The sequence below is a fragment of the Kryptolebias marmoratus genome, linkage group LG9, assembly GCF_001649575.2.
Source record: "Kryptolebias marmoratus isolate JLee-2015 linkage group LG9, ASM164957v2, whole genome shotgun sequence".
Classification (NCBI taxonomy): Eukaryota; Metazoa; Chordata; class Actinopteri; order Cyprinodontiformes; family Rivulidae; genus Kryptolebias; species Kryptolebias marmoratus.
The window spans coordinates 13,618,229-13,633,492 of NC_051438.1; the positions used below are offsets into that span (position 1 = coordinate 13,618,229).

The following is a 15,264-nucleotide window of genomic DNA, read 5'->3' on the forward strand; positions in this document are numbered from 1 at the left end:
ATCCAAATGTTGATTTCAGAAGGGCCACAAAAATCTGGGCTACTCATGCTGGTCTGCTGAAGGGCCTGGCAGAACTTAGTAGCCAGGTAAGATAAATTTACATAAAAAATGCAGAAAGCATGAAAAGCGGTGTTTCCAGCTTTAGTCAGAGGGGGGCAAAGACAAAAGTAGATTGCTGCCATCTTAAAACAGCTTAAATCTCGACACTCAGTTTATGCAAATGATATTTTATAAACTTTATCGTCACAGTTTTGCATTATACAGTCATGAAATATTATGATATTACTGACAAACGTCACCCCAGGATGTACAGGAAGTCCTAAGTGTCCAATGCAGCCAACCCTGAAATGCTATGTAAATAACTGTGTTATGCAAAACTGACAGCAATGTCAGCCGACAATCCAGTCAAAACTTTTATTTCCCCAGACTAAAAGGACTCTGCTGCAGATAAGACACTGACTGCTGATAACCTCTTCACAAAACCCCACCTCAACAAGTTCAAACTGTCCCTTTAAATGTAATCTGACGTGTCTCACAGTCCTACATGATATTTTATTCAACAGAGACAAAAAGCAAAAACAAGACAGACTCAAGACCCTTTCTGTACATTTTATTTACAAAATGTATTAAAATTCTCTGTACAGCTCCCCCTCAAAGGGGTTCAGCAAATTATGCATGCATCTTCTGCTGTTTTGTATCCACTACTATGCTTGGCGATTTTATTATTATTTTTTTTTGTTTGTTTGTTTCTGCAGATGGTGAGACTTACTGGAAAGAATAATAGTAATAATAATAATAAAAAAAAAGTTTACAAAAGAATGACCCGATCTGGATGTCTAGCTTTAAAACTAAGGTTTAAAGCTCTTCAAGCATCACTGATTTTTACATGCAACTTCTTTGAAAAATGAGGAAAAGAATCAAAAATTGGAGACGGGAAAACGCAATCTGTCATTGTGTAATATAAATAATTCTCATTCATCTAAATGTACAGCACTCTTTTTATTTTTCTATTTGTATTTCTTCACGTTATCTTTTTAAAATATAAAACTATATACCCATAGTTTCAGGTGATGAGATAAACATCTGCCTAAATCCTATGGAATCACAGTCTTTATGAAAGAAAGAAAAAAAAAAGATTACAGCAATATGGAAATGTGCTAAGCTTCTGGGATCATCCCAGTATAACCTTGTAAAAATCTACATTTTGTCTTATTGATATATTTTTCTTTATTGGTTACTAAGTGAACTTGCCAAACACTACAACTTTTTAAAAAACGGCTCATTTTTAAAATGTGCAGTGTGACAGAAAATGACAATGAAAATGAAAAAGAATTAAAAACTACAGCCAAAAGTCCTTTACTGTTATCCTTTAATTGGAAAACAGCTAATCTACAATTGAATTCTCCATTAGTTTGGTTTATTTTGATGTAAAGAAGACTTGAATGACTTTAAGGGAAAGACTCTTTGAAGCGTTAAACCTTCCCTGATTATTTTACAAACTGCGAACCACAAGCAGGTTTTCTTCAGCCAGGCTTTACATACTCCTTGTCTTACAAAACACACTCTTGGCAGTATTGGAAGTACGAATAACGGCCCGGTTCTGGAGACCGAGAACCTGAACGGATCATCGTCTCCTCTTCACGAGTTTCTTCAAACTTCCAGAAGACTGTGGCAGCAGCACCAGAGTTCAGAGTACAAACAACACGCATCTTTGTTTTGGACTGAATGGCGTTTCTCTCCAGTGAGATCAATTTGTCTTTTATATCAAGTACATGGTCATTAGAAGGGATTCACAGCAGTAGAAAAGCTATTATCTAATAACCAGTGTCTTACAGTGCGCTGAGTAGGTCTAATAAAATAATTTCAACACATAGAACCAGTGAAAATCTGGCGGCAGAAGGATGAAGAGTATTCTGATCATATTGATTACAGGAAACCAATTAGACACTTATCAAGTATGATTCATCATTTTTCTGGCACTTCAAAATGTGCTTAAAGTTGCAAATGGCTTTAGTTCGCTCATTAATATATCTATATATCTATATCCATATCCATAGATATATAGATATTCTTAAACACTGCACCATTCTTCTGTTTTTGTATGAGTTTCAAGCAAAAAAGCAATATCATCGTGAAGGAGTTGCATTGTTTAGACTCAGAGTTCCATAAGGCACTGAGAGGTGGGAACCTCCTCGGCTCTTCCCGTGACCAGTAAAGTCGTGTCGTCAATGCAGATCATCGTGCCGTGTCCGTCCACGAGGCTGTCGCTTGACGCTCAAAGCCCCGTGATCCCGTGCCGTTCGTAGGTGTTCAATCACAGTTGTAAGGAACGATGGAAATGTTTCGTAAAAACCTGCGCCCGACACACAGAGACAGAGACAGAGGCGAGGAGAGTTGCAGTTACTACAAGCGAAAACTTCAAACATCTGCACAGCTGCTGCAGTAAGATATGTGACAGGGAATAAAAAAAAAAATTCTCTCGAGAGTGAAAAAATATGTGACTGTGAGGGTTGTCTTACGCTTTAAAAACACTACAGATGTGTCTTGTGTGTATAATTCGAATGTTTGTTCTGCGGAAGAACATTCTGTGTCTGCGAATTCCTTCACTGAAAGTAATACGAAAGTCTGTTCTTGTGGTATTTGAAAATATTTAACATGTCATGCATTGCTTTTAACAAGAACACACATGCAATCAATCTAAGCAGAATCAATAGTGACATTTATTTCTGTACTTTGATCAGAGCAGGGCTGTGCCTCTGCTGCACATTCAGCCCAGTCTCTATATGTTCCAGTTTGTTTTGGCTAGAAGTCTTAGTTGTATTTTTTTTTTATGTAGAAACATGATCAAATAATCTATAAAAGTCCTCTGCGTTCTTTCTTTTGAGATGTGGTATCTGGCAGGTTCATATAGCTGCACAAAATGACGAGCATTTATTTTAGCATTAGGTTAATTGACTGTAACGGGTTGCTTGAACCTGGAGTGAATTAGTGCTGCAGATTCCTTCAGGCCTACAAAGCATTTTACAATGTTTCTTTCTGCTTTACTTGTTTTTATAATTCCCAGCTCCTAAGCTTTGGTTAATACAACTTTTTTGCCAATGCCAATAGCCAGTTTCCAGGAAACAGAACAAGCAAATTGCTGGAGATGGGCAGAGGTTTTTGAATATTCAGAGTCACAGATAAAGTAAAAATTCTAAAAAAATAATTCAGCTGTCATTTTAAGAAACATCTTTTCCCCTTTTTTTAACTGGCACCTGGTAATAGCACACTTCTGTCTGCAAGGACCACGAGGTAGCCGTAATGGACCATGGAAATAAAGAAACAATCATCCTTGGCTAGCAGAATTAGCATCAGCTAATGTGTGCATTTCTAAAGCCTCTGTTCAGTCAGAGGATTATTTCAGTGTCAGTAAACTATAATTCCCCCCAAGTTCCACCCTAATCAAGTGGACATAATTGTCATTTAAAAACAAAAACATGAAACGGGCAAAAGTCCTAAATCATCCACTGGTTGCTTAAACTAACTCTCATTAAAATGAACATGATAAATTAATTTTATATAAGTATTTCTTTCTCTCATGTGTGTTGAATCTCTGCACTCATAAAGTTACACTGGTTCAGCTCAGCTCTTTTGTTTGTCCCAACAGGTTGCTGTTGCGTTCACACTTATTCAGTGCAATAAAACGCATGTGAGCATCGAGGCTTGTTGTTACTAATTTTGCCCGACCAAGATTTGTCAGCCACTGGTGCCTTCGCCAATTTGTTCCCCCTTAGTCACAACTGCAGGGATTCTGAAGCATAATTTCTTATCTCAATCAGCCCTATTCAAGTAGTCCGAAACTGCACAAAAGTTGATCATTATGGTTAAATGAACACCAATCGCTCTTTGCAGTCGAACTAGCCTATGTGTTTATTCACTGGAACTTGTCCTCCAACGTGGAGTTTAGGCCGAGCGCAAAGCTCCAGTGGTGTCATCTCAAAGCAGTGTTTATTATGTGAGCATGCTTAAAACAGGATGTTACATCATACTTTCTGAAAAGCTCCATATCTGAGTTTTCTGTTTGATCTGCAATTTGGAAAGTGTTTATTTTTATTATTTTTTTTAAAAATATCTGTCATTCTCAATAAAAACACAGCTTCTTTGTGGATGGGAGGCGCTAACGCAGGAGAAAAGGTTTGTTTTTAAAATGGAGTAGTGGGAATGGGGTCTTAGTCTCATTTATAAAACTACTGATTATTAGGCATAACTGTAACATTTTTGTTTTCACTTTAATAAAATGTGATTTTCTGTTTCATCCATGACAATTTCTCCCGCAACAGCTTTACTCTTACTGATATGAGAGGAATGTAAATGATTTATTGCTTACGGTGCACAGGGATCCTGTGGACAACGTACCTCTAGATCTTAACACTTTCGGTTCCGTAAACGTTGTAGCCTTCTCTGTATGTGGCAAAGTTCTGGGTGTTGGTCGGGGGAGCCGGCTTAAAATTCTGGGCATTCTTGGCCAATTTCAGCCGTTTGGTTTCTTGTCGTGATTTGTAACAGAACTCTATCAGAGCCACCATCATGGCCAGCCCCAGCCCTCCAACCAGAATATAGAAGACACCCGCCACATTGCTTAGGCTGAGAGCACTTGTCTTGTCCTGGGGGAAAGTGAATACCAGAGTTAAGAGGCTTGTAGTGGAAAAAGGACAGAAGAATAAAACGCAGCCCTTAAACTACACTTAAAATCTTGCCTTAGATGGAACTGCTCATTTGCAAGTTATTATACTGCTAAAGCTATTAACAGAACACTGATAAGTATTAACAGCTAAAAGCAACAAAAATAGACACTTAATCAATGCCTAAGACTGTAATTGTTCATTTATTCATGAGGAACTTTAGAATTGCCATATTCAAATAACTCTTCTCTAAGGAGTATGGATCCAATCCATTTTGCTCTATTTACTGGTGAATGTAGAGATTTTTTTTTGTTGTTATAATAGAAATAAAAATAAAATGGCTTCTGCTCTTAATCACATAAGGAAGCCGGTCAGTATCGCATAGGTCGATAGCTCTTAAAAATCCCTGTCTTTTCAATTATCTTAGCGACATGTACGTATAACTCTCATAGCAACACTGTCATACAGTACAGTCAAGTTTATAGTAGATGAATGATTGCTCAATTAAAGAGATAAAAAAAACATTTTATATATGACCATTTTGCTGCTGCTTACCTACCAAAAGTATTCATTAAAAATTTGTTCATTAGAGTTTTACTATTTGCAGTTTAACCCTATGAGCACGGAGCTATCTGACGGCACTAGCTAGTAATCTGAGCTTTGGTCTGGATCTCAGAGGGTTAAATAGTGGGTTTATTACATTCCTCAACTTCTTGTAATGTGCAAACAAAGCCTCTAAACCTCCTCCACTCTGAGCAGCCACAGAAGACACCCTGCGGTGCTCTCGCTGCTCGGAGAAGTTGAATTTGTGTAACTCATCACAATAAGAGGGTTTGCCTGTTCATCACACTGCAGGACGCCAAAGAATCTAATAGACGCATCTCGATGCAAACTAGTAAGAACACAAATAAATCAAATTTTCATTAACAGTTTGGTAAATAGAAACAGCAGCATAATGGTCAAAGTTTCATGAATGTCAAGAATGAAAATGAGCAAAAAATTACAAAAAACAAAAGAAAACAAAAAATAGCATTTATTATTAAATATTAACTGCTGTGATATCAGTAAATCTGATAGGCACTTTTATAGTTTCCCCACAGAGTTATCATTACAGTTTCCACAAAAAAGAAATGTCTGCATTTCATACTGCTTAAAAGAAGTGTTTCATTTCTATTATAAAAAAGAAAAAAGTGAATATGGGGATGCAGTGCCCTTAGCCACATAGAGACTGTGTTACAGCTTGTGGCAGAAACTCTAAAACATTACTAAAAAAACCAAAAACAAATGTGTGTAGCAAAGAAACAAAAAGCATACTAAAGATGTCAGAAAAATTTGTTCTTGCATATGAACAGTACGTCAAAATGCAATTTGGAATCAGTACAAAAGACCTGCAGCGACTGACCTTACTTCCAGAGTCCTTGGTTCCACATTCACCCTTATCGTACCACCATTTGTTTTTCAGCTTGTCTAAGATGCCTTGTTCACTGAGTTTCAATACTGCAAGGTTTACAGGAGTTCTTCACGTGGGAAATAACATAAATAACATTATATTATGTTATTTTATGTTATTCAACTTTTAAACTACATTCTTTACAAAGCGATAAAGCAGGACACCTGGCTGTGTCAACATCACAAAGAGCAAGCATTCTACCTACTACCTAAATAACCCTTAGTCTAAAGCCAGGACCTACCCATATCGCTTTGAGTAATCGGCAGATGCTGTTAACAGGGCGACAAGCAGGTACTGAAAGTACGATCTGCCAGTCTTTCACCGTCAAAAAGACCGATTTACGCTGATTTAGTAGCAGGTAACAGAGGCTTTCAGCATCAACTCGTGCTGTTAGGAGCTTTGTCTTACACAACAGAAAAATGTGAATATTAAACTTTAAACCTTTTCTTTAATTTAATCCTGCAGTTTGACGCTGGGGACACAAAAACAAAAGCTCACAGTTTCAGACTCAATAAACCGAGCCCAAAAAGTAAATGCTTCATTAACTCCTGCAAGTTTTATTTTCAAATACATCACTGAAAATGTCTTATTTGCCTATTAGGACAGTTAAAAAACTGACAAATGAGATCCAGCCAAAGTGTATAGAGCTACAAACCATTGGAATATTTATCTTGTGGTTTGCCTTTAGCTGTAAAAATGGCCCATTTGCTGTATCTAGAGAATAAATCATGCCATTTAATATGGCATGTCAACATTAGGAGGAATATTATTCTGTTGCACCAGATTATTTCAGGAATAAAACACACAAACAAAGGAAAAAAAAAGAATTAAAATCAAGACTGGTTAAAGAAACCACCGCAGAGTCAAATCATAGCTGAGGCTCATTTGTAGTTTAGCTCAATTGCTCAGTGGAAGTGAAAAGCAAATTGGAAGCAAACAAAAATAGTATGTTGATAAATGAGTGACCCGACTGCTCCTTGGAAACAATGCCCCGCAGGGGGATCCATGCGACTCACAATGCACTGAGAGAAGATTAAACCACTGTATATCCCTCATAGCCAATCTCGAGAAGCGGACTGTGAAGACCCAACCACTGTCTTGACTTGGAGAGACATTGATTAACAATGCAATTACCCAGCAACATGCTCTGTATCTGAAAGTCAATCTAGGCTGCACCGTGTTGCGCCTGAGGGCGAGGGAGAACGCTGTGTTTTTAATGTGTGCGAGTCGATGTGTGTGCTGCTGCTGCTGCGTAGAAAAAAAATAAAATAAAAACTGCGCGCATCTCCTAGTGTCTGTTTGAACGTGGACTTGTAAGAGGTGCTTGGCCAAGTGATTTGCTGTTTGGAGAACAGCGCTCGAGGCAGCTTTGTTACACCTTACCACTCATTTCTGGGGAGCCGAGTCAAACCAGAAAAAACAGACAGGAAGCACATATTTGTGCATAATAGGACATCTGACGTGCAAATGCTTTTTGATTGCTCTAAGTAACAGCTTCGTGCAGCTTTTTTGGATAAATCAATTTTGAAATGGAATTTCTGCTGCTTGTTAGGGTAGAAAAGAAAATACACGGAAGAAAAGACTATTAGGGCTGTTCCTTGTAAAAAGTAAATATAAAAAATGGAGAAATAAAAAAAGAAAAAGAAAACCTGAAGGACAATTATGTATCTGATTTGCAGGATTCTGGTCATTTTGACACATTTTATTGCAGTTTAATCAAACATATGTGCCAAATTGAGAAAATGTTCATATAATATTCATAGTATAATATGTACACATGAAAAATAAAATATGTAATAAAATAAACTATTTGTATACTTTTCTGTCCTTTGATATGGAGGCAGGTTACCCTAAAATCTTCTGACACCATTACAAAACAAAAAGGGGAAGTATTTGTTATGTTTTCATCAGAGGTATCCATTTTTTTCCAAGAGAAATGAGTACACAAAATAAAAATTTGAGTTGTATTAAAGGTCTGAAAGGTTGTGGTGTGTCATTAAGGGTTTAATGACAACAGAAGCTTCTAGGCTGTCAATAATGTAGCCATTTGTGCACCTGAAAGCATCATTTATCATTAAACTGACCTGCACAGTGTAATGTCCCTGCCTTACTCTGTGAAAATAGAAACAGCTCATAATGAAAGTGCCATCAGTTCTTATAGCTGAGAGAGCCAAGCACCATTAGCTGCCATTCTGAAATATTCATCCATCACAGAGAAGATGGAGACATCTGATGGTCAAAAGGGTCACAGCTGGGTTATTAATGAGTCGAGAAAGGAAATCCATGTAGTGGAATCACAGCATGGGCTGTTTATCAGGTCACTCGTTAAAAGAGAGAAAAAAAAAAAAAGAAGAAAAAACTGCATTCAATTAGAAGTCTCACAACTGTCTGTGATGCTTAGTTACTTAAAGAACCTGCTGTCCCCGGTGCTTTCCGGTTGGCCTCGGCTGAGCAGCCATTTTGATGTTTTTTGCCATTAAGGAGAATTGGTTTTTAAGCCCAACGGCTCTTAACCTGAGTTGTGGATGTGAAGAAACAGTGCAGGGAACAACTGCAGAGCCATATTTTACAGGATTAGCAAACCTTACTTGTGTTGATAAAGATGGGATATTTTGAACCTTTCAAAACAATATTACTGGGAAATTGCCTTCTTTAGTTGCATGTGCTTTTTATGTTTTGTTTTAAAGAAACAACCCATATGAACTCCGTACATGAGTGTGAGGGTTAACAAACACATACAGCCAAATTCCCCTTCAGAAACCAAAGCATCATTGACGATTACACAGAACTATTTTTCTCCTAATGATATTTTTCTGCTGGCTAAACAAAAGCTCCTTCGTTTGATCTGCGCTGCTGAACCATCTGTTCAGGCTGTCAGTAAACCTGGTGCTCTGCCGTGGTGCGGCAGCAGTTGAATCTGGTCGGGGTTGGGTTTGTGTAACAGCCTTGCCGATTACTCTGCACTATGGTACCCGATTGTGGTGACATCGAGGCTGACCTTGGAGTCACCTCCCCCGCTGCCGCACTCTCCCTTGTCGTACCACCATTTGTTTTTCAATTTGTCCAAGAGGCCTTGCTCATTCAGTTTTAAAACTGCCAGGTTAACAGCATTTCTTGAAACGATAAAACATAACTTGTAAGAAAATGCACAGGTGCGTGAGAAATCTACTGCAAGTAATCATCATAATAAGAGGCAATGGTAGTGAGACTACCACTGTCGAAGCAGAGGCTTATGCACAGACTACGATCTGTTAATCAGAATGGTCTAGAAAAGGACAAATTGTTTAAGAATTTAAGGGATATAGAGAGGTAAGAAAGGCTCATATAAGGCAGAGACAGTGTTAAATCTTGGAAAAAGGTGGCATGAAGGGTTACGTAGTTTAGAACTGAAGTGTGCGGGATGGGGACACTTGTCATTGAGAAGAAAAGTAACAACAACAAACATCATGCAATTAACATTCGTCACAAGTGACAGCGCAGCTTTTAAAGGCTAAATTGAAAAACCATCGAACTGTTAAATTAAAAATGACAACACAACAGTCAGGTAGGACAGCACACGGGACAGAAGGAGAGATCGAAGGAGAGAGAAAAGCAGCAGTAAGAAAGACATAAATATGAAATGGCTGTTAGCTTTAACCTTATTCTCTGGGTTTGATCTCTCTGTTAGAAAACATTTACATTGATTAGCTTCAAATGACCTTTGCATCCAAGTACACTTAAAGGCATTACTACCGTTACCTCTGTGTCCATAAAAAACAAGAAGAAGAGAAGAGAATGACAACAGGGGGACATCAGGGTAGGTGGAATACTATAACAACATGGAGGATATTGTTATATTATTCCACCCACCTTAATGCTGAGCCTTTGGGCGTCGCCACACCGTAGCCTTTAGAGTCGAGGTTCCCTCCCACTTTCATGGTGTCGCACGGCTTCCGCTGCTCGATGTACTCGTTCATGGTGGATTCGAGGAGAAAGGCAAACTTGCCCTTCGACTTTCGCACTCGGGCAACACCGTCTGGCGTGGTCTTTACAAACACCGAGGGCTCGGCAGATTTCATGTATGACCACATCTTCTCATACACTGCTATTTTGGATCTCTGCGCAGAGGAGAAAAGGAGAAGGGCTTCAGAAATCCAAAAGTCATACCTGTGTGATGGACTTCGTAGGGTTTTTGTGCTTCAGGATCATGTAATTTTAAAACAGCATTGTGAAGTATTTATAGACATCTGGGAAAGTGTCTGTGTGATATCTTTAAATACTTCCAGGAAACACGGGTAATGGACATTGCCATGATCATGAGGCACAAGAATTTACAAAATCCATCTGTGCTCTGCCATAACATACAAAAAATGTGGCATATTAATATTCACTGTATGTGAATGAGGATCACAAATCACCCACATCAAATTGAAATGTCATGCAAATTAAGTTTTGGGAGAAAATCCGATGTTTGTGGAACAGGTATACAAACAGTAAAACTCCAGGTAATAATCTTTTATTAAAAACAAACTTTCATGATTTCTGTGTCACAGAAATGTGCTCTGGTTTATACTTCCAATTCAACTCGTAGAGCTTATTGAGCTTATTACAGTCATTCATTTCAGGAACGCGGCTAATGAAACATCTCAGCTGTGACTCGGAGGAGCTGCGCGGAGGAAGAAGTGAACAACAAAGCAGCTCGTGACAAAGTGACAACGACAAGCGCCTCTCCATTCGCCTGGGGTCAGGTTTAGCAGGACCATAAAATCCAGAGAAGTTGGACGCTATCTGTAATAAGCATCAATTAAATTATCCAGTGCCGGTGGATTTATTTTGGCATAGACATGATCTTGGTCCAAGAAGCGATGAGCCGTGCTTCCTGAGTGACTATGTGTCCCGAAGACTGAATGAACCACAAGAAAATATATGTTCTTTCAGCAAAGGCCAGAAAAAAAGGCATTAAAAGATCTGTCACTCAGAAGGTTTGTGCGCAGAATATAAATATAGTTGTTGAAACACAGAAGACATCAGAGGTGGTTCCATTTTTTGCCTCCCAGAGCCAGAGGTTATTAGTTCTGCTGTAGGCCCTGTCTACACTCCTCCAGATTTCTGTTTGCCTTTGTCTACTGTAAAAACGCCATTCACACATTTCCAAAAGATAAAATGAAGTATCCGTTACTGAAATGTCAAAATACAGAGAAAGAACATTCTTTGCTCATCAGCATATATTGATGACTAGACACAGGAACATAAGGCAGAAGTTGAAGCTGAAACAGCACGAGCGCCCCCTACAGTTGCAGTAAAAGTCTAAGTTCATGTAAATGAATGGGACATTTTCCTGATTAAAATGAAAAAAATATGAGTCAGATAAGTTTTTTTCCCCAAGAGTTAACCTCACCAAACTTAATTTTAAAAATAGATTTAGTTGTAATTTAATTATTTGATGCCTTTATAACACCATTATTGTGAGAATTAAAGTAGCAACTTAAAGCTGGAACAACAGAAGGAGGCGGAGATGGTTCATTCCATTTTTTGATTTTGATGGCTTTGTCAAAATGACAAAGTGATGGTGAAGGAGCCAAACAGACGGCCAACAACATCAGTTTTGAGTTCAAACATATCTATCACAAAGTTATTAAAAATTGATATATTAAAACACACACGCATATATATATACATATATATATAATTTTATCATTAGTTTAATTTGTTTGTGTCGAAGAGATGCAAATGCAAGAGAAAACTGCAGTTTAAAAAAAATAGCATAATGTGAAAGGGTCCATTGTTATTTATTTACCATCATTTACTTATAGCTGTTAATAAATAAAGATTAAAATGTAATGAAAATTGAATTTTTGTTTAATAATAATTAAAATTATGATGAGCATTGCTCCTAACCTAGAAACTTTTTTTTTATGAATCTCAGGTTTTGGTTCTAATAAAAACTGTGCCTGTTAGTTTTTTCTGTTAGATCTATTAATGTTTGTGGAAAAACAACAAAGCAATTAAATAGATTAATTTGCAGGACAAAAGAGTGCAATAGTATAGTACATTTTTGCATCTTGATGTTTTACTCATGCTGTTTTTTTTTTTTGTTTGTTTATTTGTTTAGTTTTATAAGACACTCCATGAATGCCAAATTCCAGTACTTTTTAATTCTACCTCTACATGTTGCATGCTCATGTCAAAGAGAAGGGGGTCCTAATCGTTATTGTGATTAAAACCAAAGGAGCAGGACTTTCAAGCTCCTACAAATTTAGTTGTTTTTTTAGTGCTTACTCATGGTATGAGCTGTACTTGCCAAAAACTTTTTTAAAAATGGGTATTTTCTTTATTTCTACTGACATATAAACCAGTGTAAAGTCTACCTTGGTGTGTATCAGTGTATAATTATGCATATTAACGTAGTCAATTATCATTAACATGCCTAAAAGATGAATAAATAATAGAAATATTCTCAAGTAAAAACATTTTATTACTTAAAAAAACACTAAAATGTCTATTTTTGGATACTCCAGTGTACTGTGTCTGGAATTACTGACTTTGTGTCCTAACAAGCATAAATAATACAAAGTTTGTTGTGAGCTTGGTAACAACTTTTACACTCCATATATGGGCATATTGACGTTGCATCTGTTTACATAAAAAAACAGCAACATCTGATAACATATCGACTTCTTAAAGTGGATTACCAAGTCCCAGTGTATTATCGTATACTATTTCATCCAATTTTGCATAGGTGGATAGGGAATAAGGTTAGGAAACTGAATTTTCCTTAAGAATGCTCGAATGAACAGGAAAAGAAGTGAGGCTTTTTATTTGAAGTTGAAGATAAAAATCACTATTATATTAACACACACTGAGCTCTGTTCCTGTTTGTGTTCAAACATGCTGATTGTTATCAAGGGATCTCTGCCTTGAATGAGTAAAACTCCCTTTAACATCACCACATCTATCTCTAATGCATTTCCATTAACAAACAAAAGCATTAACCTTGACCTAATGAAAGTGCTTTCCCGGCTTTGAGTAATCATATACAATTTGTTCGCAGGCATCTGTCACAGCTCATCCGGGCACGAGTAAGGTTAAGATGAAACAGCTACATCACACAAATAATAATAATAACAACAAAAAAAATCTGTACCCATTTTGTTTTAACGCAAACACAGCATGTGGAGGGAACAGTCGGCAATAGAAATCCTGATTTTTGTCACCAATTGTATTTTAGTGTCAGACATCATAAAAATAACAGCCGTTTGGAGGACATTTCCCCAAAGACGCAAGGCTCATCTTCTCAGCAGAGGGGGAGCTCCAGACGCCTCCTCAAATGTAGAAAAAGAATAGATCTGAGCATCGATTAGTGACGACGGCGTGTGCTGCCTCACTGCTTTATGAAGTCAATTTATCAATATCAGAGCGGGGACCGAGTGCGACCAGAACCTAAATAGGCTTTTTCGCAGTAGCTAAAATCACGGTTAAAAATGCTTCCAGCACACACACACACAGAACGAGATTCAAGGAGGAGCTCAGCAGGGAAGGAGAGATATTTGATTGTTGACTGCTGGCACACAAACACGCACACTCACAGAGACACAAACATCTCCCCAACTACATACACAGCACTAATACTAACACATATCACTGTAAGTCTTCTCTCATCTCCTTTAAAATGTTATCATTCGTGTTATTCAGTGGCCGTTTAAAATTCAATTAGGGACTGCACACGTCTGTGAGCAATGAACAGACAATTTACTGAGCAATTAAATACTGCCATAAATTCAGCTTTATACATGTGACCCTGCTACATGTCATATAATGACCCGCTTAGGAACAACTGCTCTATTCACAATGAGACAATTAGCCTGGAGTGGCTTGATTTCCAAGTAAAAATATGACAAGGTTCTATAATATGTAACTTACATGTACATAAAACTCATCTGCATGTCTTTAAAATCATTCTAAGGCATTCATAATGTTGCAGTCTTTATAATGGAGTACCTAAATAGGCAGGCCTCCCACCTCAGTGACACAATTACATCATCAGTGTAGGTGTTCAACCTGCAAATCTGCCTGAAACAATGACATTTCCTGCTGCCTTGTAATGCAATGGTTTTCAAGCTTCTGACTCGAGACGAGGAATAAAAAAAGACATGACTTGCCTCAAGCAAAGCAGACACAGAGTGAAACCGGTGGTCCTTTGAGCTCTGTTTTAGCATCCGCTAACTCCAGAGGGATGGATCTGACATTAATGAAAATAAACTAAATATGAAGCCATACTTGAGAGTTTTTACTTATAATTGTTGCACTTGTTGACGCGATGCATATTTCATGCAATTTACCTGTTGTTGTTTCTTTTTTTGTCCAACAGATTATACATTAAAGCTGCTTTCTGTTTGAAAAAAAGCCCATCACTTTGCTGAATGTATGTGCTCAGATATTATCAGTAGTCTTTTTAAAAAAGTTGAATATCCTTATATATTGATTATTTATGTTTTTTGGCTTCCAGGCTTCCTACACACAAACACAAGAGTCTGTTTTGTGCTGAAGATCACCATCAGACAGAAGAGTCTATAAGTGATTTAATGGGAATGTGCTTTGAACAGACAGAAATTACAAATATAGTTTTACAAAACTTTAAAGCAATAATTCAGATCTTTTGGTGTAAAGCATTGTTGAAAGATTATCATTAATTATCAATTCATAGTAATAACAGTTAATATATTGTCTGTTGTAGATAGCTCTTTGAATTATATTAGTTCAGAAAAATGGTTTATTTCTGACCAGACTGATAAGCTGACAGCTAACAGGACCAAGACCATAGTCTGAAAACAAATTAAGTGTCGTAGCAGTTCATGCAAACACTAATTCTCAAACATTAAAATTGTATTTACGTATATTTTATGGCAAGTAGCAGCTGCAGCTGGCTGTAACCCCTCTGATGCAGCATAGGGCATTGCCGACAGGAATACTAAAATGTTTTGTCTGGAATAGCTGTGTAATGCAAATCTCACTGAGGCATAAAGGTTTGTAAAATAGCATTAGTATGAACCCCTATGAAACTGTTTTAAGATGCTTCACTTGGACTAGTGTTTAGATCATCAGTCTTGTCAGAAATATACTCTGTGTCTCTTGAAGAGCTATCTTCAACAGGTAAGATATTAACTGTTTGGAACT

The 15,264-nt window shown here is 37.4% G+C and overlaps 1 protein-coding gene across 5 annotated transcripts in view; it reads right to left on the reverse strand.

Moving 5' to 3' along the window:
* Nucleotides 1-595: 595 nt before the first annotated feature.
* The window catches only part of gria3b (glutamate receptor, ionotropic, AMPA 3b), a 108,203-nt gene continuing 93,534 nt past the window's right edge, over nt 596-15,264 (reverse strand). The window contains exons 13-16 of one of the 5 annotated variants that reach the window (XM_017426639.3): nt 9,961-10,208; nt 6,064-6,178; nt 4,396-4,643; nt 596-2,353 (exon numbers count right to left, since the gene is read on the reverse strand). In XM_017426639.3, the coding sequence (XP_017282128.1) occupies nt 4,398-4,643; nt 6,064-6,178; nt 9,961-10,208 (609 nt within the window). In that variant the 3' untranslated portion in view covers nt 596-2,353; nt 4,396-4,397. Of the gene's footprint in view, nt 2,354-4,395; nt 4,644-6,018; nt 9,225-9,960; nt 10,209-15,264 lie in introns of those variants that run through there. The other 4 variants (XM_017426640.3, XR_003039575.2, XM_017426641.3 and 1 more) reach the window with 4 other exon arrangements.